This window comes from Melopsittacus undulatus, chromosome Z, assembly GCF_012275295.1.
Source record: "Melopsittacus undulatus isolate bMelUnd1 chromosome Z, bMelUnd1.mat.Z, whole genome shotgun sequence".
Taxonomy (NCBI): domain Eukaryota; kingdom Metazoa; phylum Chordata; class Aves; order Psittaciformes; family Psittaculidae; genus Melopsittacus; species Melopsittacus undulatus.
In genome coordinates, this window is record NC_047557.1 from 35,498,459 (window position 1) to 35,521,065 (window position 22,607).

General features: G+C 38.5%; 1 protein-coding gene across 1 annotated transcript in view; it reads left to right on the forward strand.

Annotated features, from left to right (window-relative positions):
• The window catches only part of ADAMTSL1 (ADAMTS like 1), a 180,661-nt gene that overhangs the window by 68,437 nt on the left and 89,617 nt on the right, over positions 1 to 22,607 (forward strand). Inside the window, 3 exon segments of the mRNA XM_034072780.1 lie at positions 8,675 to 8,786; positions 9,698 to 9,836; positions 19,198 to 19,248. Of these exon segments, the coding sequence (XP_033928671.1) occupies positions 8,675 to 8,786; positions 9,698 to 9,836; positions 19,198 to 19,248 (302 nt within the window).

The window sequence follows — 22,607 nt, forward strand, 5'->3', positions numbered from 1 at the left end:
GGGGGCCTTGTCCTTTATTGGCAGAGCTGCCACTGATCTGCTGTGCTGCCAAGGTCACATATTTACCTGCCTGTGCTAAAAAGTCTCTTCTTTTGATAATGTCCATTTCAGACACAACGTAGAGAAACCTTGAGGAATTGTTCCATTGCATGCATTTGCACTCCTCCAAACAGGATGAATCAGTACTCTAAGCTGGGTCTATACTGGATAATGTAATGCTGACAGTCAGCCCTGGTTGTCTGTTTAAAGCAAGTAGCACTGCAAATATAAATGACTTGAGCTAACAGTCTTACTGAAACAGCTGGTAGGAATTTCCAGGGAAGGGTTAGGGCTGGCAAAGCACAGCCTGTTAAGTTTTGCTTTACATGCTGTGCTTTTTGCATAGCTAGGGCCCTTGCCCTATGGCTGAGGTGTGAGTCAGCAAAGACTAGTGGATTTAAGAGAAGGTCTAGAAAAGGGTGTTGAACATACTTGGGGCTGGTTTGGAGCAAAAGCCACTGCTGGCCTAGATATAGACTAGACTAAATTAGGTTTATGTTGATTTTCAATCCCTTATATCATGATGAAGGTTTGTTCATAGGACCTGCATGGGCCAACAGCTTTGCATCAAGGATGTATAGGGTTGGATTGGATAAATGTTTCTCTGGATGATGTCAGAGGTATTTGAATTAAGATTGGATTTGTATTGATACTGTCTTTTGTACTGCTAGGGCTGACAAGCTTTGATTAAGGGCTGCTGCCAGAAGAGACTGGTTTTTTTTTTCATGCTGTTGGCTGGAGATACTGCTGGCTGATTTAGAAATGGTACAGACTGGGTTCCCATGAGCAGTTACTGCTCAGATTAGGATTTTGACCACCTGTTGTCCAAAAAGTCATAACATAGACCTCAAAAATGTATGCTAAGTTATGCAGTGCTCTACAGTGAGCCAGACAATTCTTATCTCTGTTGTGATCTAGCACTGGCAGGAACTGCTGGCAAGAGAAATGCATTTACTTAGAGTACAGGTTAACAAAAGAAAATAAGGTTGGGACTAAACATCCTGGGATTTGCAAGGGCAAGCAGGAGATAATACATGTGCAGGCAGCCAACTGGAATAGAGGTTCATGGGCCATATCAGACTGGGGCCAGGATTGGATTTAATAATCACTTCTGAACAAGGACCATACAGCGATTTACCTTGTGGAGTAAAATGAGAAATTATTTCAATACTCATGTTAGGGCAGAAGCCAAAAGATGCAAATCTTCTCTAGCAGCAAGGGCCTACTGTTCATGGCTGGCTCACTGTTGAATTTTAGAGAGATTATCATATGAGGATTGGGAGTGATGACAGTGTGGGTCTTTGTAATTTACTTCTGATACTGGCAAGGGTTTCCAGAGATTATGCCTTGTATTTGGGAGAAGGCTGCAGGTCAGGCAGGAATTGTGAAGGATCTAGTCTTGGAAGCACTGGCAGATCAGGGTTTGGATGGGACTCCAGAAGCAGGTGAGCTGAAATTAAGGCTGAGCACACAGAAAAGTTTAGTTGTGACGGAGTCAGTTTTTTGTGTTATCAAGGTCAAATGACCAAAACACTTTGTTTAATCTAGGAGGCTTTTGCAATATAGTCCTTTCATCATAAAATAATACTAGTTCTTGAGATATGTGTCTTCCTGAGGTCACGTCTGTAAAGTGCATATTGAACTTAGCTGGAAGTACTTCTGTAACATGGTCTGTGTCACTAGCTTTTATCAACCTATGGTTGCATCCAATACGTTGTTTTTGCAGTAGTCATAGAAATCACCAATTCTGATTTCCTGATTCACAAAAACTATATAACTGTTGTAATAATGTCTAGGTCAAGCTCACAAGTAATGACCAGCCTGAAAAGAGACCTAATCATTATTTATCTTGATTAGATCTTGTGACAAGTTCAGAAAAATTCTACCATTTTTCTTGGCAAATGTAGTAAAACTTATAGAGAGCCATGTAGTAGTCTTTTTGAAAACAATATACAGATTCTATTTCATATCTACTTTTTTTTTTCTTTCTATTCCATAATTAGGATTGGAAAGGACCTTAAGGTCACCTAGTTACAACCCCTCTGCCATGGGCAGGGACATACACACTAGACCATGTCACCCAAGGCCCTGTCCAACCTGGCCTTGAACACTACCAAGGATGGAGCATTTACCACTTCTTTGGTCAACCTGTTACAGTGCCTCGCCACCCTCACAGTAGAGAAATTCCTCGTTATATCCAATCTAAAATTCTCCTGCTTAAGTTTGATCCTATTACCCCTTCTTCTGTCATTACAGCCAGCATCCTTACAGGACCCTTCCAGATACTGGAAGGCTGCTATGAGGTCTCCATGCAGCCTTCTCTTCTCCAGGCTGAACAGCCCCAACTTTCTCAGACTGTCTTCATACAGGACGTGCTCCAGCCCCCTGATATCCTCTCAGCCCTCCTCTGCACTTGCTCTAACAGTTCCATGTCCTTCTTATATTGAAGACACCAGAACTGCAAACAGTACTCCAAGTGTGGCCTCATGAGAATTTCAATTAGTAGTTCTTAGAACATGATCATTCTCTTAATCAATGTGTTTCATCTATAAATGCTGTCCTCCAGTCACTTTAGTAATTTGAGCCTTTGTGGTCAGACCATAACTAATTTAATTTGCTTGTTTGCGTGAGCACTAGTTCAAATGCATTATTCAGATTTTCCTTCTCTGTTAGGTCTGTTATTTGTCAGGTGTTTCACTGTAAGTTAATATTGTATAAAAAATACTGCTTTCTCTCTACTTTCTACCTTGTATTTAAAAAATAAATTAAAATCATTCCTTCAAATTGAATATAGGTTAGATATTTCCCTGCTTATTGCAGAGGGTGTGGACCAGATGACCTTTGAAGGTCCCTTCCAATTCAAACTATTTTGTGATTCTGTAATAAATACATCAGAACCGCTGTATTAGGTCAAGCAATAGTCTGCTTCACTCAGGTTTCTATTACAGAGAGGAACTGATTTCAGATACTGAAAGGAAGAGTACAAGAAACAGGTTAAGGTTATGCTCTGTTTATGGGCATTGCTTCTTTATTCTCATGTTGCATTTGTACTTTTCTGTCTAATGATTCAAATGAGCCAGTCTTCAGGGTTTTCTGTAAGTCCATTTTGTGCTATATTTGGCCTTCTGTCAACATTTAGCTCATGGGATGAGTTCCACAATGAACTATGCACTTTGTGAAATAAGGAATACATCTCATTTTTAAAACATTGGTGCAATATTTTTACTGATGTTTTCTGGGTGGGAAAATATTCCCACTCTGAGAAACAGGGAATTATTGCCCCTTTTCCCCATTACTTCTATATTTGAGATCTCTGACATTATCATTAGCTCTTTGCTAGTGTCCTACTTTATCTAATCTTTACTTTTATCATAGATCGTCCATACAAGGTTTATCCTTATTTCACTTCTCTGTCCTTTTTCTAGTTCCATTGTGCTTGTATATTCATCACTTTTATAGCATACATAAACATGTAATCTGTGACTAATATTGAAATATACAAATGCATGGTTTGAAAATATCCAATTCCTAGAAATAAGTGTACAGTTTAATAAAAGGTAATTAGATTATTTAATATTTATTTAATATAAATTGAATAATTATATTATATATAAATATATATGTTGAACAACAGTTAGCTACACATAATGATCAATACACAAATGTGTTCTCCTTGGCTGTGTTCTCTCCTTTTTTATTCTTTTCTGTAATATTCTATTAATTTTTTTAACTGTTGCTGCACACTGAGCTGATCATTTCAAAGGAATTCCTATAACAACCCTACTACCAGCCTGAATGCTGGTAGCAAATGTGGAGGACATTTACATGTATAACTAGCATATAAAATTAATTCTTTTGTCCCACAAGCCTTAATTCACTTGAATGTAGTCTGCCAAAGTTTCAAGTACTTTCAAAGGCAATTTCATTTTTAGTTATCATTTATATATAATTTTTCACTTTAGCAAGCTTGGTCAGCTCATGGTTGACCTTTTATCCTGTTCCTCTGGGGATCTGGCTAACAACTCGTGCCCTGGCAAACATCCCTTAGGTATTTCACATGTCCTTTTTTCATTCCAGGAACAGGTTATAGGACCATTCCCTGTTACCTAGTCGTTTGTCCATAGGAGGATCTTCTTAACTCATGTGAATTTTGTCTAGGACTTTTGATAAGTCACTTAGAAGAAAAATGGTACCTAAGTTACCTTTATCAGTATTCCTCATGAACCTTCAGCAGAGCAAGCTACAATGCTCAGAAAGCATAGCCCTTCTCAAGCACCCAAATTTGAGTTCTGTTCTTTATTTTCATTTTATCTACTGACTCCATAACAGACATAAAGATTATTGGTCTGCAGTTTCATGCATCCCTTCTAAAAAATGTGAAAGTAAAAAAAAAAGTTAAATATCTAAAAAATTTTCTATCTATTTTCTTGTGGCTTGAAAAATAGGCCAAATATGTTCACACATGATTTGTATTCCTGCGCTCTTCATGCTTTGAAAATACTGGGTAAATTCTTTTTGGATGTGGAGATGTATTACCATTATTCTTACATACTTCTTTAGAATACTGCTGATCTGAAGTCTACTGACAGGTTTTAATTTGAGGCAATAGACACAGTTTCATAGGTATATGGTTTGTTTGTTTGTTTTAATGCTCTGGCAAATTGCTATTTTGAACTTTTTCTGCAACTTTTTTCTAGCATCATATATGAATTCCCCAAGTCTATCTAATTCAGAAATCAGTCAGTTTTAAGGACTATGAAATTTTGATGCCAGGTTGTTCAGCATTCATCATTTTAACACATATTTCTGTTATGAATTTGTTAATGATTTTTGTGTCAAATGTTGCCTTTTTAGAATCACAGAATCATAGATTGGTTTGGCTTGGAAAAGACCTTAAGATCATTTAGTTCCAAACCCTTACCATGGGCAGGGGCACCACACACTAGAACAAGTTGCTCAAGGTCCCATCTTAACCCCAGTTTATTTTTCTGTCATTTAGAAGATTTCAACACTGAACTACTCATTAATAAATCAAACCTGATGATTTGGGATTTGGCATTTGCAGAAATCATTTGTGCTAATAACATGTAAAAATCCATTATAACATTTTAATAAGCATGGTGGCATGGCTAAATCATAATATACCAGATCAAAGTTTGCAAGACAAAAGATGGTATGCAATAATAATTCCCTTTTCCTAACCCCAGTCTGGGACACACACAAGAAAGAAGTGGTCTTTCCTCCTCCTCCAACACACACAATTTCATAAGATTAGAACATCTCATTGAATACATTTTTATGGCTTAACCCTACAATTAACGTTGATGACTGCTTGATTATCACTGCTCATTAAATTTCACAACTGCTGCCAAAATCAAGCATGAAATGGTTGGGCTTTAGAGGATTTTGCTTGTTTGGTTGATTTTATGTGAACTAATCAAATTTGTGTCTATAAGAAAAACAACATAATACAAAAGCAAAGTCATATACTGCAGTCTGATAGAGCTGACAGATCAGAATATTTCAAAATGTTTATGGTGCTTTCATGTTCAAATTATGAGTCTGCTGTTTTTATTCAAAATTCTGTAGTTATCCCCCAAATCAATACTGCATTTTGTCAATCCCATACCTGAGCAATAGCTTGTGCCTCTGTTGCACCATCCCAGACAGCAATTTACAAAATCAATTTTAAAAAGCAGGGTACAAGCAATGTTTTTTTTTGTTTGGCTTTTTTTTTTCTGAGGTTTTTCTACAAAGAAAAAGGATTTTTTAGTGACTGTAGGACAGACAGTTAATTTTTGGTGGATAGTCTGAGGATTCTAATTTTAACCAACTCTTTATAACACTGGTGGTATCCTCTTGGCTCTTACAAAATGGTGAGGGCTGCTCTGATGTTTGGAATACTCCAAACTCCCCTGAAACCTAAAGGAATTCAAGGATACTCTCTAGGAGGCTGCAATGCACACATGCAGGGTTGAGTGCTCTGCAAGTCTGTGGTACTTCTGCTGTTTGATACTGTAAACCTAGATAGGATTTTATTTGCAAGCACAATGAAAAATTGTCACTTTTTCTGAGTCAGTGACAAAAATGACTACTAAAATTACAGTTAGAGAACTAACTAAAGATTTTCAAGCATTGACCATCTCTTTTTATAGCTCTGGCATTTCTCATAACAAGCAGGGTATTGCAAATGCTACAAGAGTAAAAAAATTCACCATACTCTAGAGCAGGGAGTATTTCAATGTGTGGAAGTTGGCCCTGTTCAGCAAATCCAGGGTACTTCTTAAAGCATTTAGCTATCAAGTCTCACTTCGAGTTTTGCGAGGCTCAGGCAGCCACTAATATTTTCTCCTGGATCAAGATGTTAGCTTTAAGAAACTGTCAAACAAAATCAAAAAGAAATTTTTGCTGTGTGGAGTCACTATATATTGTTCCTCTTCTGCTTACAGTACTCCTTAAAAAAATAAATGAAACTGTGCCTGCTTCTTTCATTTGCATGTTTTGTGCCATTTTAGCTCATGGCTGTAGCTCATTGTAATTCTTTCCCACCTATGTTGTTATCATGGCTGCATGTGTGACTTCAGGCTGAAAAAGATGCACATCTGTCTTTTCTCTGTGTCAAAACAGGCAGATAATTCTGCAGACATGCAGGAATAGTCTGGAGGGGGAGAAACTCTTCCATCCTCCTGATTTTATTTTTACCTTTTTTTTTATGTGAATGCTTTTTCCTTCTCTTCCTTTTATAGTAGGCTCTATGTGAGCTCTTGTTCTGTTCTTCATGATTCACTGAAGATCATACTGCTGAGTAGATCTTCTGAGTTTAAGAATCACTGATGATACTTGAAAAACAGAGTAAAAGCAGAATTCCCAGTGAATATTTTTCTGCACATTCAGATCAGAGACCTCCCTGAATGGCTTCCAGCACAACAGAACATTTTTCCCAAGAATGCGTGAGGCTTTCATAAGGCCAGAAAGACCCTTCTAAAGTGTGTGACTAATGCACTATCCCTGAACAAGGAATAAGATATCCTGTTTTTGGCACACAGTCTTAAATGATACTAATCCATGCAAAAGGCTTCCCATTTGCTGAAGATGCTGTATTGCTACAGCTGTATGTTTTTTGTGTTGGGAATTTATGTCACTGTTTACTCATATTAGAAAAGGGCAGCCTTGGTCTCAGTGGGCTAGATCTCTTACAGACATCAAGATAACCTGCATTATTTTTTCCTTCCTCCTTCTTTTCAAGACATAGTTTGATTTGTAATCATGTTTCTGTCCATCTACAGAGGAAAACAAAACAAACAACTCAGATTATACTGTTCAGCTCAATTTGTTGTATTTTTGCTTCTGTTTCACAGTCTGCTCTTTGACCATGTCTCTTGGTGTTTGGAAAGACAGAAAAGGAAACACAGATTGAAAAATAGTGTTCCCAAAGCATGGCAATATGTTCCAAACATCGGAAAAGAAAAAGGAGGCAGTGATGAAACATTTTAAGCTACCGGAAAAAAAAAAACAACAAAAAACAAAAAAAAACCAGGGAGGGTTGCTCCTCAAGAAGGTTCCATCTTTTCTGATTGTGGTTTGGAAGTTTTTTCTCCAGTAATAGCATCATGCCATTGATGTAAAAGTGCCCAAGCAACACAGATATATTATATACTAGGGCAAATAATTGACTAGAAGAGGCTTTTAGTAGCAGTATTATTGTTTCTCCCTTGCCAGCTATTCATGCAGAGTCTTAGAGGTAAAGACAAGGGATACCCAGCAGAGATTTTAAAGTCCCCATAACTGTATTAATCAGCACAGATATCAAATAGGAAGGTGTTTTTTCCTGGGCCAGGTACAAGTGGTACTGCTTTAGCAGTGTGAAGGTCTTTTTTCTTATTGCATTTCTTTCACTGCAAACTCTTGTTTACGTGGGAATTCCATTCAGAATACAAAGCACTAGAAGGTCAAGTGACTAGTAAGATAGAAGTGCTTGTAAGCTGTAAATAATGCTATTCAAAGATGTACAGCCAAAAGTCCATGCCTATGACTGAAAGAAGCATTTTTGCAGCCAGAATTAAGTAAGCAGAAGGATTACTTATAAGTACCACAATAATGAGTACCACAAAGAAGAATAAAAGAGAGACTCACCTCAGAAACAAAGCATCATAAATTAGAACTTGTCTGTTTTTTTATTTCCCACAGTGCAGCCTCCCATTTTTCACTCTGAACTATCTAATATATTATACATGGTCTCAGAAGGTGTTTGGGCAATATTAACGATCTAAAATCTATGTCAATGTTGCAGGGACAGCAGGTAGTGGTAGTTTCTGATGGATTAAAGAACAGTCCGTATCATCTGTCCCCATAAAATTATTCAGTAGCACTAACTATGTGTTTACCATGCATTCATTGTTTCAGAACATGGTTTCTGAATGGTCAGAAATGGCATTGATTATGCCGAGAGATTTATTTGGCTGTTTTGAAGCTAAGATTTTGACAGTAATCTGTACTCTGGTTTGTGCATTTCATTTTTATATTGCAAAATAACTCTAGTATTTCACATGTTTCAAAAACTGCAAGATGCATGTGGCAGAATGCTTCCTTGTGATAGTTACGTCAGGTTCACTCTTTGGCATTACATCTCTTTCAGATCCGCTATGCTGGTGCTGCCGACAGTTCAGTTCAGTTTGTCTTCTACCAGCCTATTGTTCACCGATGGAGGGAAACTGATTTTTTTCCTTGTTCAGCATCTTGTGGAGGAGGTAATGAATTACCACCATATTCCAGAAACAGTCATCTGTGTACAGGTTCTGTCCCAGATTCTGCACTGAGATTTTCACCTTTAAAAGGGCAAAATCAGAAAATGAACGTAGTTACATCTAAACTAGAGAAGGAATGTAGCAACAGTGATAGTAGCTTGTAGATTTTTTAGCATCATACCAGGCTCTGTACATAAAACATATTTTGATATTCATGACTGCATTTAATGCTACTGTTGTTAAACATAAAGGCTGATGGGATTCAGGGCAACTTTGTAATCAGAAGATATCTCCATTTGTCCCTGTTCCTGTGAGCAGCTTTATTGACTATTGAGGTTAAACTCCAGCTGGTAACTCAGCACTACATAGCCACTTGCTCACACCCCACCTACTCACCTCAAGTTCGGGATGGGGAGGACAATAGGAAGAATGTAAAACCCATGGGTTGAGATAAGAACAGCTTTATAGCTAACATAAAGTACAATATAATAATATAATTATGATGATGATGGTAACAACAACAACAATAATAATAATAATAATAATAATGGAAATAACAAAGAGAGAGATATAAAAATAAAAAGGCAAAGAAAAAACAATAAACATGAGTGATGCACAATGCAGTTACTCACCACCCACTGACAGATACCCAGCCTGACCAGAACAATCATTGCTCCCTTCCATGTGAATCCCCCTAGTTTATATACTGGGCATGATGTGCTGTGGTATGGCAGACCCCTTCAGCTAGTTTGGGCTGCATGTCCTGTCTCTGCTCCCTCCTGGCTTCTTGTGTCCCTCCCCACTGGCAGAGCATGAGACTGAAAAGTCCTTGATCACAGAACTTACATGTACTGCAGAGAGAGACAGGAAGAATACCATCACACACATATTATTTTTTTCACTGTGTATTGCAGGTTATCAACTAACATCTGCTGAATGTTTTGATTTGAGAAGCAGCCGGGTAGTAGCAGATCAATACTGTCACTATTATCCTGAAAATATCAAGCCAAAGCCAAAACTTCAAGAGTGTAATCTGGATCCTTGTCCTGCAAGGTCAGTCAGCTCTAATTTTAAAAGAGACTGGTATCTAAAGGAAGAAGTAGGAAAAGATTCTGTTGCTATTGCTTACAGTGTTACTTAGCCTATGTATTTCAATGTCTTTCTCATCCTGAGGATGTACTGAGTAGGAAAAGACCTCTGTTTAGCACCTCCACATTGCACAAACTGATTTGAAATGGTTGTTTCTTCCTATCAGATGCTGGTTTGCCTCATTGAGCATTATAAAGTGTGAGAAAATGAATTATACCATGCCATGATCAATGTAGGTCTCTAAAACGTTAGTGAGACAAGAAAAATATTCTTGGTGTAAAAATGTTGTGAAATGGTTTTTATCACAATTAGAGACATTATTTTTATGGGGTATTTTAAATTTTCTCCTAATAAAAAGAATACTTGCAGTCATGGCAGCAGGTAAGAATGTAGTGCATGAATTTTTATCAATAATGTTTGGTCCCTCAAATAAGATGCCTTTCTGCTCCCCTGCCAGGCATTCTTCTTCAGAAGATTAATAGTAAAAATAGTGAGATCACAGAGTGAGATTTCTCATGAATAAGAAAAGGAACAATATCACAAAAACTGCCAGTCCTTTCTTGCACTGATTCCCTTTAACTTCACGGGAAGTCAGTCTGAGGCCCCTCATAAACCACAAACACATATTTGTAATCTAAACCTTTTGGTCCTCTTGTGTGGCTTTGGTAAAAGATGGTCAAGTGCAACACAGCAGTCATGCATGCAAGGGTGCCCTAAAGCCATTTTTTCACCTGTTCTTTTCCCTCTGGACTAGTTTTGATAAAGTGAGTTCAAGCAAGTGTCACCTAAAGAGTTGTGATGGCCATTCAGATTGGTGGAAATTGGCACAGGGAAAAGTCCTAGACAGGACAATGTTGCTTTGGGGATCTATGTGACTATGTATCCACCTGACTGAGCATGATTACTTACCAAACCAGGTATACCATCCTCAGACTAGCTAGGCATTATCAGAGCAAAACAAATCATGCCAACCCCAAGATAGTTTTTACCTCTTCTAGAAAGTTTCATTGAAGTTCACTGACCTTTCATAACTGAAGTTAACACTCAAGTTTCTTTGTCACTGAAGACACATTTACCCAGAGCACATGGCATTTGCAATACTTCTGTGTTTACCAGAACAAAGGAATTACATAACAGTAATTTTGTTTCCAAATAATTAAAAGCCAGAAATGTTTCTATAGAGTTTTAAATTTGAAGTGAAAATGTCCCATAATTAAAAAGTAGAAACATCAGATCTCAAAATCCAACTTCATTTCAGCTGTATTGTAAATTCTTTAAGTTATAGACTTTATCATACAGTTCATTAGGATGCATTAAGGATATAATATGAAGAATGCAGCTTCACTAGCACTTTGTGAAAAGTGTTTCCTGTTGAGAATCTGCTCAGAAGTGATTTTTCAACTTAGAGATTCTTTCCCACAATTCAGTAAGACTGTGTTTTCCTTTAGCAATACTTTTTCAAGTTCAGTATCTGGCTTTTCTTGTTCTAGTACTTTCTACAAAACAAAACAGAACAAAACAAAACCAAACAAACAAAAAAAAACCCCAAACCACCACGAAACAAAACCAACCAAACAAAACAACTAGCTGCAGCTACAAATCTTACCATAATAAAGCTCTTGCATTTTTTCTTCAGTGATTTTCTTAGATCAAAAGCAGTTTCTTTGAATTGTTTGAGACTTAAGTCAGCAAAGTAGAGGCCAGGTATGATCAGATAAGAGGCCTGAATATCAGAGTCTCAATGGTGTGAATTGACATGGAACCTGTCTGTTAGATACACTCTCACAGTACCAATGAGGAAGTAATTTTATATAGCTGATTTTTTGTTGGGGTTTGTTTTGGGTTGGTTTATTGGTTTGGTTTTTTTTTTGGGGGGGGGGGGATGGGGTAAGGGGTAGCTTAATCTGCTATTTAAGAAAAAAAAAATGTTCTGAGTTAAATATGCAATTTATCTTTGGAATTTGTACTGTGAATATTTTCCATACTTCTCCCAATAATTTTAAATGACATATTCTCAAATGGTAAGACAGATGTCAGGATGGTACATGGAAGGAAAAGGGGAGGAAGGTGAAATAACAGCTGGAAAGATGTCAGGAAGAAATTTTTGTTTTATATAAGACATAACAAGGCAAAGTTGTTGATACAAATACCCTGAGGGGAGGGAGAGTTATTTAGAAGTACAGCTATGTTGTCCCATGGTACAAGCTGTAACAGAGGGGAACTGGCTCTTTTTGGAAACATCCTCCCAGAATGCCAAATTGCAAATTATTATTTTCAAAAGTGCCTTTACAAAGAATTGCAAGAATCAACAACCCAGACAGAAAACCAGAGGAAATCTGTGGTAACTTCTGGAATTCTGATGCTTTCTTATGGTCAGGAAGAGGGTAGGTGAAGCAGAACGGGGTCAGAAGTGTGAGTGAGCAAGCTCTGCAATGTCTTTGCTGTGCAGGAGCCACTCTGCTCTGCCTGTATAAAACAAAGATGTTAATTTTTCCATTGAGGCATAGCTGATTAGTGGTTGCTGACTGTTCCTATAGTATGTCAATGAACGCCACAGAAAATAATCATGGAAATCCACAGTGGCACTGACTAAAGCAACTGAGAGGGGTTACTAGAGGAGAGCTTACAATAAAATTTTCAGCAAAGAGCAGGCTGAAAGAAAAGTTTAAATGAATACCAGGGGTATTGTGGGGCCTGCAATTATTTGCCTCTTCAGCCTTAGTGCATAAAAACATTTTACTTTTTTACGGTTATTATGGCAATAATTAGCATCATTGCTGGCCTCATGAGTAGCAAATAAAGCTTAGAATGAATGAATGTGAAAAATTAATCAATTTTTTTTTTCTGGAAACACAGTTTCTTACATACTCAGAGGAGACTCAGTGGGTGAAAGGTTATTTCTCAAACGTATATGGTTTATACATGTTCCTTTTCTGGGTTAAGTAAAGGTGGCCTGTCCACCTAAGTAAGGCCAGTAATTAGTGTCTTGCACTTCATGACACCAAATCCTTTTTCATCCCTACACACTAAAAATGCCCGGTCCAGCCTCTCTCATTGACCTTCCTTGGGATCCATCTCCTGCGTTAGAAAAACGGGAAAAAATCTGTTCTGTTTATTTACAGTCCATTAAGATGTTACAACAGTCCATATTCAACTGGCAAATATATGTGTAATATCTACTAATGTAACGCCCAGTTTGATCTAGTCCACCCACCTTCTATGTGGCAAAATCAAATATTATGGTTTCACATGTTTAAGTAACTGCAAATCTTTTAACAATCCAAAACTTCACAGACTGATATCCTAATATCTTCTAATGAAAGGTCAGTAGAATTTTTTCCTGCTTTGAGAAAATGTCTGTTTAGATTTGATTTAGCTGGGTATTAGGACAACTCTGAGGTGCTATAAGCTGAAGATACTATTTATTTCATAACTCAAAGACATTCTTCAAAAAAAACCAGTTTTTACAAATCTGAAAAAGGCTTTTACCCCACTCGTCATTCTTCTACTCACTGGGATATTCTCTGAAGCAACATCAGTGCTGCTTCCAGAGTTCATCTTTAGCTTCTAACTGGCATTCCAAGCTGCACTGTTCTGCATTTTTACCAATTTCCTCTAATTTTGCATATCTCTGCTGCATGTTAATGTGGGGTTTTCTTAGTCACAAAATCTCCTGGTGTTTTTACCAGGAGATTCCAATGGTGTATGAAGATTTATAAAAGCATCTTCAGCAAAGATTCTAACTCCATGAAGCAGCTGTATCAAAAGTTTCATGTTAGCAAGCTTCTAACATGTGGGTTTCTTTTTACCACTTTGCCAATAATGCCAGTCTTGCCTGCACAGGCAAAAATCTTGGAATTTGCCTAGAGCATTATTTTTAAGCCTACCACCAGAAATAATGTTAGTACCCGTGGAAAATTCTTGGAGAAAATCTCCAGTTCAAGCAAGACTTTCAACACTTAAGAACCTGAAAGAATTCTCAGATATCCACAGTTTATTAAGTTTTTCGGGAAAAAAAAAAAAAAAAGACTCCTTATTCATCAAAGTTTTTATTTTGGCATCCTCTATTTTGGCATTTCACTACTCATGCTGATTGATGAGGGAGGCAGGCATCAACAAAGAGAAATTTAAATTAAATATGCTTTGGGGTTGTTAATTTTTAGTTAATCTAACAAGAATAATGAATTACAAGTAAAAGCACAGAAAAAAACTGCTAGGCTATTATGGCCATTCAAAGTACTCCTGAGCAGTAGTAAGTCCCCTGTGTATTTGGAGATGTCAAAGTGTACACAATTTCCTGAGCAAAGGAACACACGTGCATTATAACTTTTGTACATTTCCTGCAAGAGAGAAAGAGGTAGTATTGAGTAAATATGCATGATTAAAAGACAACGTAGAGTATCCTCTTAATAAGTAACAGATGTCTCTTCACTGTAAATTGGCAGCTGAAACAGGAAATTGCCAAACACATACTTTTTTTGTTTGTTATCTGGTTCCCTAGAGGTATATTACATAGGGGATATAAACCAAGTATCACATCAATGCAGCATTCTCATTTTCAGTACATTTTTTCTGGAAGATGAACAGAACTGGAGAGCTGGTATGTTCCTGAAAAGACAAGCTGCACTTTCTGATTTACACAGTAGCAGGCATGGATCTGCAGTGATGAGAGGGGTCTGAGACACAGTGACTCATTTATTGTTATTGCCCTCTATTGGACCATATGATAGATTTAAACTTTGTTTTGGATGCCCTTTCACATAAAATATCCCATAGATAACACAGATACTGGGCCTTTTGACAGTATCCCAGCATGGATGTGGGTCACTGGTCATGACAATGACAATGCCCTTTCCTCATCTCTGCTTCAGGCAAATAGTAATTTCTGTAGATGTGCATTTTTTTTACTTCAGTTCTTAATTTGTTACAGGGTGCTGAGAAAGCCTCTCTGAACCTTGGTTGCCTCTGATTGCTGAGCCTGGTCTCAATTTCTGCAGAGAAATTTAAACTTAGCCAACCATAGGCACATGGATGATCCTAAAGACAGTGAAAGATAGACATTTTGGGGAAGATTTTAGGCATCAAAGCAGGAGGGTGAACAAACCTTTTTCATCAGCATGGTTGAAGTTGCATGTGCTGGAAAAGTGAGACAGCTATTAGCAAAAAGTATGCTGCCTGCAAATGAAAAAACAGTCAACAAACATTAGTAATCCCAAATGTATATTTATGGAGGGTGTTTTTGAAACAGTTCAGAATTTAGCAAGGAACTACCATGGTTGCCAGAGAAATAAGCTGAAGTGATGTATTATGCATGAAAAAGGGATGTAAAAGGGAGTTTAGGAGGCCAAGAACAGTTCAGAAGAGCAAGAAAGGAACCATCAGACAAATTATCAGGAAGGCTGAGTTGGACATCGTGATACATTCAAGTAGAAATGGCAGTACCTATGCCTCCAGGTACAGGAGTTGTGGTTAGAGAAGGAGCTGACAGCAGATGCTGCCTCAGCTGTCAAAATCTTATCTTTTGTGATGATCTTTTTCAGATCTTCCAAAAGTTTCCTTTCACTTAATGAATTAGATGTCCACAGCCCACTTAGCTGCTTCAATTTTTTATTATTATTTGCTGATTGCTATTAACATCTTGGGCATACTCTGGATCATTGCTTAGATGGCATAGTCCCTGCCACGGAGACCTTCACTCTCAAGATTGACAGATTTCAGTGAGCCACCATCAGGAAAGATGTATAGCAGCTTCAGCCACCTGGGAGTGCTGCAGCTGCAGCATTGCAGATATGAAACCCCCAGGAAAACAGAGCCCATAGCAGAAGTGAAGGCTATGAGCCAGAAGCATGCTAGTGTCCTGTAGAGGCTAGGTATTGGCATGGCAGTGTGCAGGAGCACCAGCACCTGAGCAGCAGGCTGCCCTACCCACACCTGCCCATCCTCTGCACATTGTCCCCAGGCAGGGTTAGACCACTCTGAGGCATCTCAGGGGGATATGTCCTTTCTCTCTGCTGACTCTTCTTCCAGCGGGAAAAGTTTCTTGGCTCAGCAGGTGACTGGCCTGAGAGCTGTGGAGCTGTGAGCATGCAGAAGAGGGAGGTAGGAAGTTCTGGCACCTTGTCTGAGGCAGTCATTGAGGAGATACAGGAGAAAGGCATTTGCGCATGTTGTTTGTGCTAAAAGGGTAGTTTACAGAGGAAGAGGAGCTACTACCAGGGTCTCATGCCAAGTGCTACTTTCAAGGAATTCAGCGGTGGGCATCCATCCCATGGGAAAGCCAACTCTTTGCAGAGATGGCAGACCTGATTGCAGCACACCCATCTCTGGCATGTGTGGTTCCTGCTTCAGCTGGACATATGCCTTGGAAGAGCAACAGTACTGAAGCTGCCAGCACTCCAGACGAAAACAAGCCAATCTGCAGAGTATGTGCTACAACTTGTTGGTCTGAAATGCATGGAAGATTTCAGATATATGAGACTCAGCATCTCTTCAGAATAATTTGCTTTGTACTCCTGCTTCTGCGAGAGTAGATTTACTCATAGTTTTGTGAGAGTGAGTCCTGTTATCTACTCCCTCATCAGCCAGAAATCTCAGTGTAGTGAGGGAATTATTATTTGCTCTGTTCATTTAGCACACCATCCCCTTTGCATTGTCTGAATAATGTACAGTGAACAAAGTCCATAGATTAGATCTTTTTCAGTCTTATAAAAGTATGTTGGAATGATAGACTCATAGAATTTAAACAACTTTTTCCAGTCAGAAAGTACAGGTTTATACCAAAGTAACCTCTAAGATGTTTTCAATGTAATCTCTAAAAGGTTTTTTACATAAGTAACTTAGTCTTGGAGTGGGGTTTTTTTTGGAACACACATCAAAAAACACACTAGACTAGATTGGAAAGATGCAGTTGCTGTTAATGGTACAATGACCATCTGTTAGGTTGTATCTCCAAGATGACTTTTAAAGTCACAAATTAAGCCATTTTGTATTATTGTGGAGGTCTTTTTCCTCTCTGTGACTATGGGACTTATGTTGTTAGGGATCATTATCTGGCACTAACAGAATGAGAGCCTTTGGCAGCCCCTCTTATATGCACAAGGCCAGCATCAGTAATTCTGTAGATCTCTATACCATTTACAGAAATGCAGTTTATGTTTGCAAAATTCTTTGAGAGTCAAACCTTTCCAATGACAATATTAATCTAGTGCTTTGTAAACGTTATTTAATCTTCACAACAGTGTTTGGATGTGGTATGGTTATTTCCATTGGAACGGCCTTAGATATTATGCATTCTAATGCATGTAGACCTGGATTATGCATACAGATCATGCTTATTAGAAAGAAAACATTTCTCACCGCAATGAGTGAGAAATGTTTTGAAATCTGTTTCTTTCTTAGGCAGTAGATGCTTTTATAGTATAATTATTTCATTTCTGAATGTGGTGGTATATTAATCTTTTTTCCAACTTCTCTTCAGCAAGCTGATGAGCTGGAAAGTGCAAAAGGCTTTGGAATGGAACTTCAACAGCATTAGTTGGAGAATCAGGGAGACAGCAGAGATCCCCAAAAGCATGACCAAAGAAACCTCAGGAAAAGTCCTCTTCCATCTTAAAATACTAGTACCTCATTTCTCACACTTCTTGAGGCATTTACCCATCAAGCTAAATCTGAAAAGACTTCTTCATTGGCTATACTCTAAATAACCCATTTGTCTTCTCCAAAGTTTCTGAGTTCCAGAATTGCCTCTCCTAGATTTTTGTGGAGAGGCAGCTCTCTGAAGTGCAAATATGTATACTCATGCAGAGTCCTCCTGTGATGACAGAGGCTGCTAATCTTAAAGCTAACTGTCTAGTCCCCATCACACACTCCCAGGGCTCCAGTGTCTTCCCTTGCTTTAGCTGGAAAATTCCAGCACATTGAGCTGGCACTGACTCCTCACTGTGAAAACACAATGGGATCCATTCTGCTATCGTGGATAAGTTATGCACATAAAAACTCTATTGACTGAAAGGAGAATAGACCCCTTTGCCGTTAGGATAAGAATTCTTTGAATGCATACAGTGTTTTTCAGTGAACTGTACTGAGGATGGTGAGTGCTTTCTCCCTTCCTTCTCTTTTGCTAATTCCCCCTTGCAGAAATATGTAGCAGCCTCTTCTATCTGTAGAGCTTCATCTCTCTGTAGCTTGGGTAGGGACACAGTTTGTATAGTCATGCAGTTGGCATTCACTCTTTAATGATTCTGCCCACCTGCCCCATCCAAGTCCTCTGTTGCACAGTGGCTTTGATGAAACGATGAAACTGACAGATGAGGTCCTCTGGTGTCATTTATTCAATATTAATAGGTATGCCTGATTGATAACTTGGAGACAACATGGTTAGAGGTACTTTGAGTCAAAGTCTATGAAGCATGCAGACAAAAGATGAAATTCCAGACTAGCAATTCAGGGAGACACTGTTGCTGCCAACAAGTCAAGTGACATCCATCTCACACAAACTGGCATGATAATGGTTCAGATAATTGCTACGTCTTCTCTATGCTATAGCCTTCTATAACGTTTAGATGTTACATTATTTAGATATTATACCAATAAACACTACAGCAAACCAAGCTAACCAATCACGACAACACCAAAAAAATCCAACCAACTTCACATGTTACTCTTCTCTCCAGTTCTTTCTTTCTTCCAGAAAAAAAAAACAAATAGAGGCAGGTTCTGAAGATGAATGAAATTGGACTGATTTAAGGTGGAGAGACAAAAATTAAAGATTTGAACTCTTGCACTGTGATTCTTCAGATTTCTAATCCCAGCCGGTGTAAAAGCAGAAATTTTTATCTGGTGGGCAGAAACAACCATAGATAAATTAGGAAAATATAAATAACTCGATATAAAATAAACATAAATAACTTGATCTAGACCTCTTTGAAGCAGATAAAAGTTCTATTGTCTTCAGTGACTTTTTATACAAGCTCCAAGACAGTATTAAGTATAGACTTTTTTTTTAATGGCAGATAGTGACCTCATAAATTTAAATTATATTTGAACAACTCATTTGGATCACTTCTGGTAATGGATTGCTACTTAGTCAAACAGTAATATAGTCATAAGAATAAAGGATTAATTGGTAGTTTATTCTTTGAACAACTCATAAGCAGTACGATAAGATCACAAGCTTTGGTTTAAATGTGATAGCAACTTAGGTAAAATATCTTGTTTGGGCTTTTTTTTTATATTGATTAAAAGAACTTGAATAATGTAATCATTTAGTGTTTATTTTATTATGTATACCTTCTACTCAGAGGGTTGGCATTATTGTTCCTAACAGTGATGGATACAAGCAGATCATGCCCTATGACCTCTACCATCCCCTTCCTCGGTATGTAAAACCGTCAAACAAATGCTAGGATTAACAAACACATTTTCTTATTTTTTCCTCTTCTCTGATTTTCCGCTTTGCTCTCAAACTAAGTTAACAGATGCTGCTTTTCTCTTGCTCTGAACTCCTGCAGAATAACTAGAGATGTTCAAGTCTTGACCTGTTATAAATTTTGTGGATGCAGAACTGAAACAGTATTCTAGCTAAAACAGCAATGCAGACTTACTGTCTGGTCCCTTTCTTCCTCTCCCCATGCTCCATTCCCAACTCCTCTTTTCTCTCACACCTTTCCTTTTTCTTCCCTTTACACATTTCTGAACAGAACTGTAACCATTGATTTTGTAATGAGCTATCAGACTTTCTGTCTTGAATTGCTGCTTCTTGCATGCTTATAAATTGTGAGATTTTGGGTAGTATCAGTGTTGTGTTCTGATCCTGCAAACCCGTGCTAATGCATTCCCCAGGTGTATTAATCCATTAGCTTTTCTAAGAAATCAGAGATCAGGAATAGGGTGAAGGCCTGTTTGTATCATTATCTCACAATTAAAATGCCTTTAATCAGAGAATCGTAGAATCATAGAATTATTAGGGTTGGAAAGGACCATAAGGTAATTTAGTTTCAACCCCCCTGCCATGGGCAGGGGCACCTCACACTAGACCATATTGCCCAAGGCTCTGTCCAACCTGGCATTGAACACTACCAGGGATAGAACATTTACCACATTTTTGTGCATCCTGTTCCATATAAGATTTGAAATTCTCATGAAAATAATCTCATAGTAATTGCTCTTACAGCAGTGAATAAGAATGATGCTGATAAAAATGCTTGGTATCTGAAGGATAACAACCTTTTGGTTTTGAAATACCACCTGGATGTGTATTGTGCTGTGTTTTCTTCTTCATGAATTTATTGTGTCATAGAGGATGAAATCACAGAAATAACCCCCTAGGCAACTTGTTTGTCTCATCCTCAACATAAAAAGGACATGGTACTGTTAGAACAAGTTCAGAGGAGGGCCATGAGGATGATCAGGGGACTGGAGCACCTCCCATATGAAGACAGGCTGAGAAAGCTGGGGCTGTTCAGCCTGGAGAAGAGAAGGCTGCGTGGAGACCTCATAGCAGCCTTCCAGTATCTGAAGGGGGCCTACAGGGATGCTGGGGAGGGACTGTTCATTAGGGGCTGTAGTGATAGGACAAGGGGTAACGGGTTGAAACTTAAACAGCAGAGGTTTAGATTGGATATAAGGAAGAAATTCTTTACTGTGAGAGTGGTAAGGTGCTGGAATGGGCTGGCCAGGGAGGTTGTGAATGCTCCATCCCTGGCAGTGTTCCAGGCCAGGTTGGATAAAGCCTTGGATGATATGGTTTAGTGTGAGGTGTCCCTGCCCATGGCAGGAGGGTTGGAACTAGATGATCTTAAGGTCATTTCCAACCCTAAATATTCTATGATTCTATGCTAGTGAGGAGACAACCTCCCTCAAACCATGGTGAGGCCTAATGCAGAGATCTTTCAGCATCAGTTTGCAAACGCGGCATATTTCCCATTCAAGAGCCCCAAGCTAAATCATGGACCCACCCCAAACTATGAGTGAGAACACAAGGAGGAGAGCAGCTTACTTGACAAGCTTTGCCACTGCCACTCATATTCACACCCATTACAAATGATCCATGTCACTTGGATTAGGCTTTTCTCTTCCTTAGTTAAGTGCTTATGATTATGTACACGTGGTCATTATTACCAAATACTCACAAGATACATTTAAAAAATGTATCCCTGCATCTAATTCCTTTTCTTTGGAAAACATTTTTCTGTTCTTTACTTTTTAAAAAATCACATACATATATCCTAACCTCAAAAAAATAAACCTCTGTTAGTAAGGAGTATAGAGGCTACAATATTAATACAGGCTTTTAACACTCTAGCTTTGAATAAAACAGATTTTATTACAGTTGTGTACAAAGGGTATCTACATTGACAAAAGACAGAGAACAATTTTATATCAGAGAATGTTTCAGCAGTACTTAACAGTGGATGAACTGTATTTAAGGAAATGCATCCAGAGCTGGCAGCTAGGCAGAGTCTTTTTTACTGCTGAACAAAATCCAAAATAAAGGATCGAAATGCCCTGAGGTATTTGGCTTTCAGTACCACTGAAAGAAAAAGAAAAAAATTGTTCCCTGAAAATGATCAAAAGGCTGAGACTGTTTCTCAAGCTGTTCTGGATTTTGGTCTCACCCTGTTGCAGTTCCCTTACATCCACTCCTGACGCTGTACTATTCACCTTTAACACCCCCTCCCCACAGAATCAATTGCTCAGGCTGCAACTTGCTGGCTGGGACCTCCACCCTCCTTTTTCCCTCTGCTATTTCACTGTTGCTTCCCCATATCTCTTCTCCAAACCTCAGAGGCAGTGGAAACTGAGCAGTCCACGAGGCTGACATGAGCCAGGGCTAAGTCAGGGGGATAAAAAAATCATTCCTCTGCACCTGCAGAGCTTAGGCAAAAAAAACCCAAACAAACAAACAGAAAAACCCCAACCAAACCAGAGAATCCCTGGTTGCATTACCTGCATTATGTCTGAGACTGGCACCTAATACAAATGACAAAGGAGAGCAACAAACACCACAGAAGGGGAGAGCAAATCTGGCAAGACTACTTTGCAGGATTTCCAGGCTGCAATCTCTCAGTCCTGAATTTTATCACAAAGAGTGAAAGGTATGGTTCAGAAGATACAGTGCTTCTTTTTAATACATCATCAGTTCCTTTCACAAATTCTTGGTCAATGTTGCAACTTTCATATCTAGAGAGGACCTGAGACACCTGCTTTAAGAGTAGTGCAACAGATAAACTTCACCTCTATCCTACACTTGCATAAAGACTCAGGACCAAACCTGCCTGCCTACGCTTCAGCTGCTCGGTAATGTCAAGGTTGCCTAGGGTATTTGGAAACTTGTCTCAAAGACTCCAGGGAGTCATCACTGTTTATGATTGGGAAAAGCTGACTCAGGCAGGCTGCAGCCATATCTGCTGTTCATGGGTTTCAGTCTGAGACCTCTTCATTTAGATCTGTGGTAGTGAAAAACCTTAGCTGTATGCTGGGAAACTTGTTCAGCAGAGCCACAGGTAACACACATGAACTAAAAACATTGCTAAAATTACTCATTTGTGACATAATGTGGCTTGTGCTGGGCACATAATAATGGATATGGCTGGTGTAAATATTGTTTCACCACTTGTGATAAGTCATAGAATTAATCAGTGGCTTTACCATTCATAAACAGCTATTAGCATAAGCCATTTCACGTGAGTTTTATGGCACTTCCAGCCAGTAGCCAGGTGTGGATAGTGCTTACAT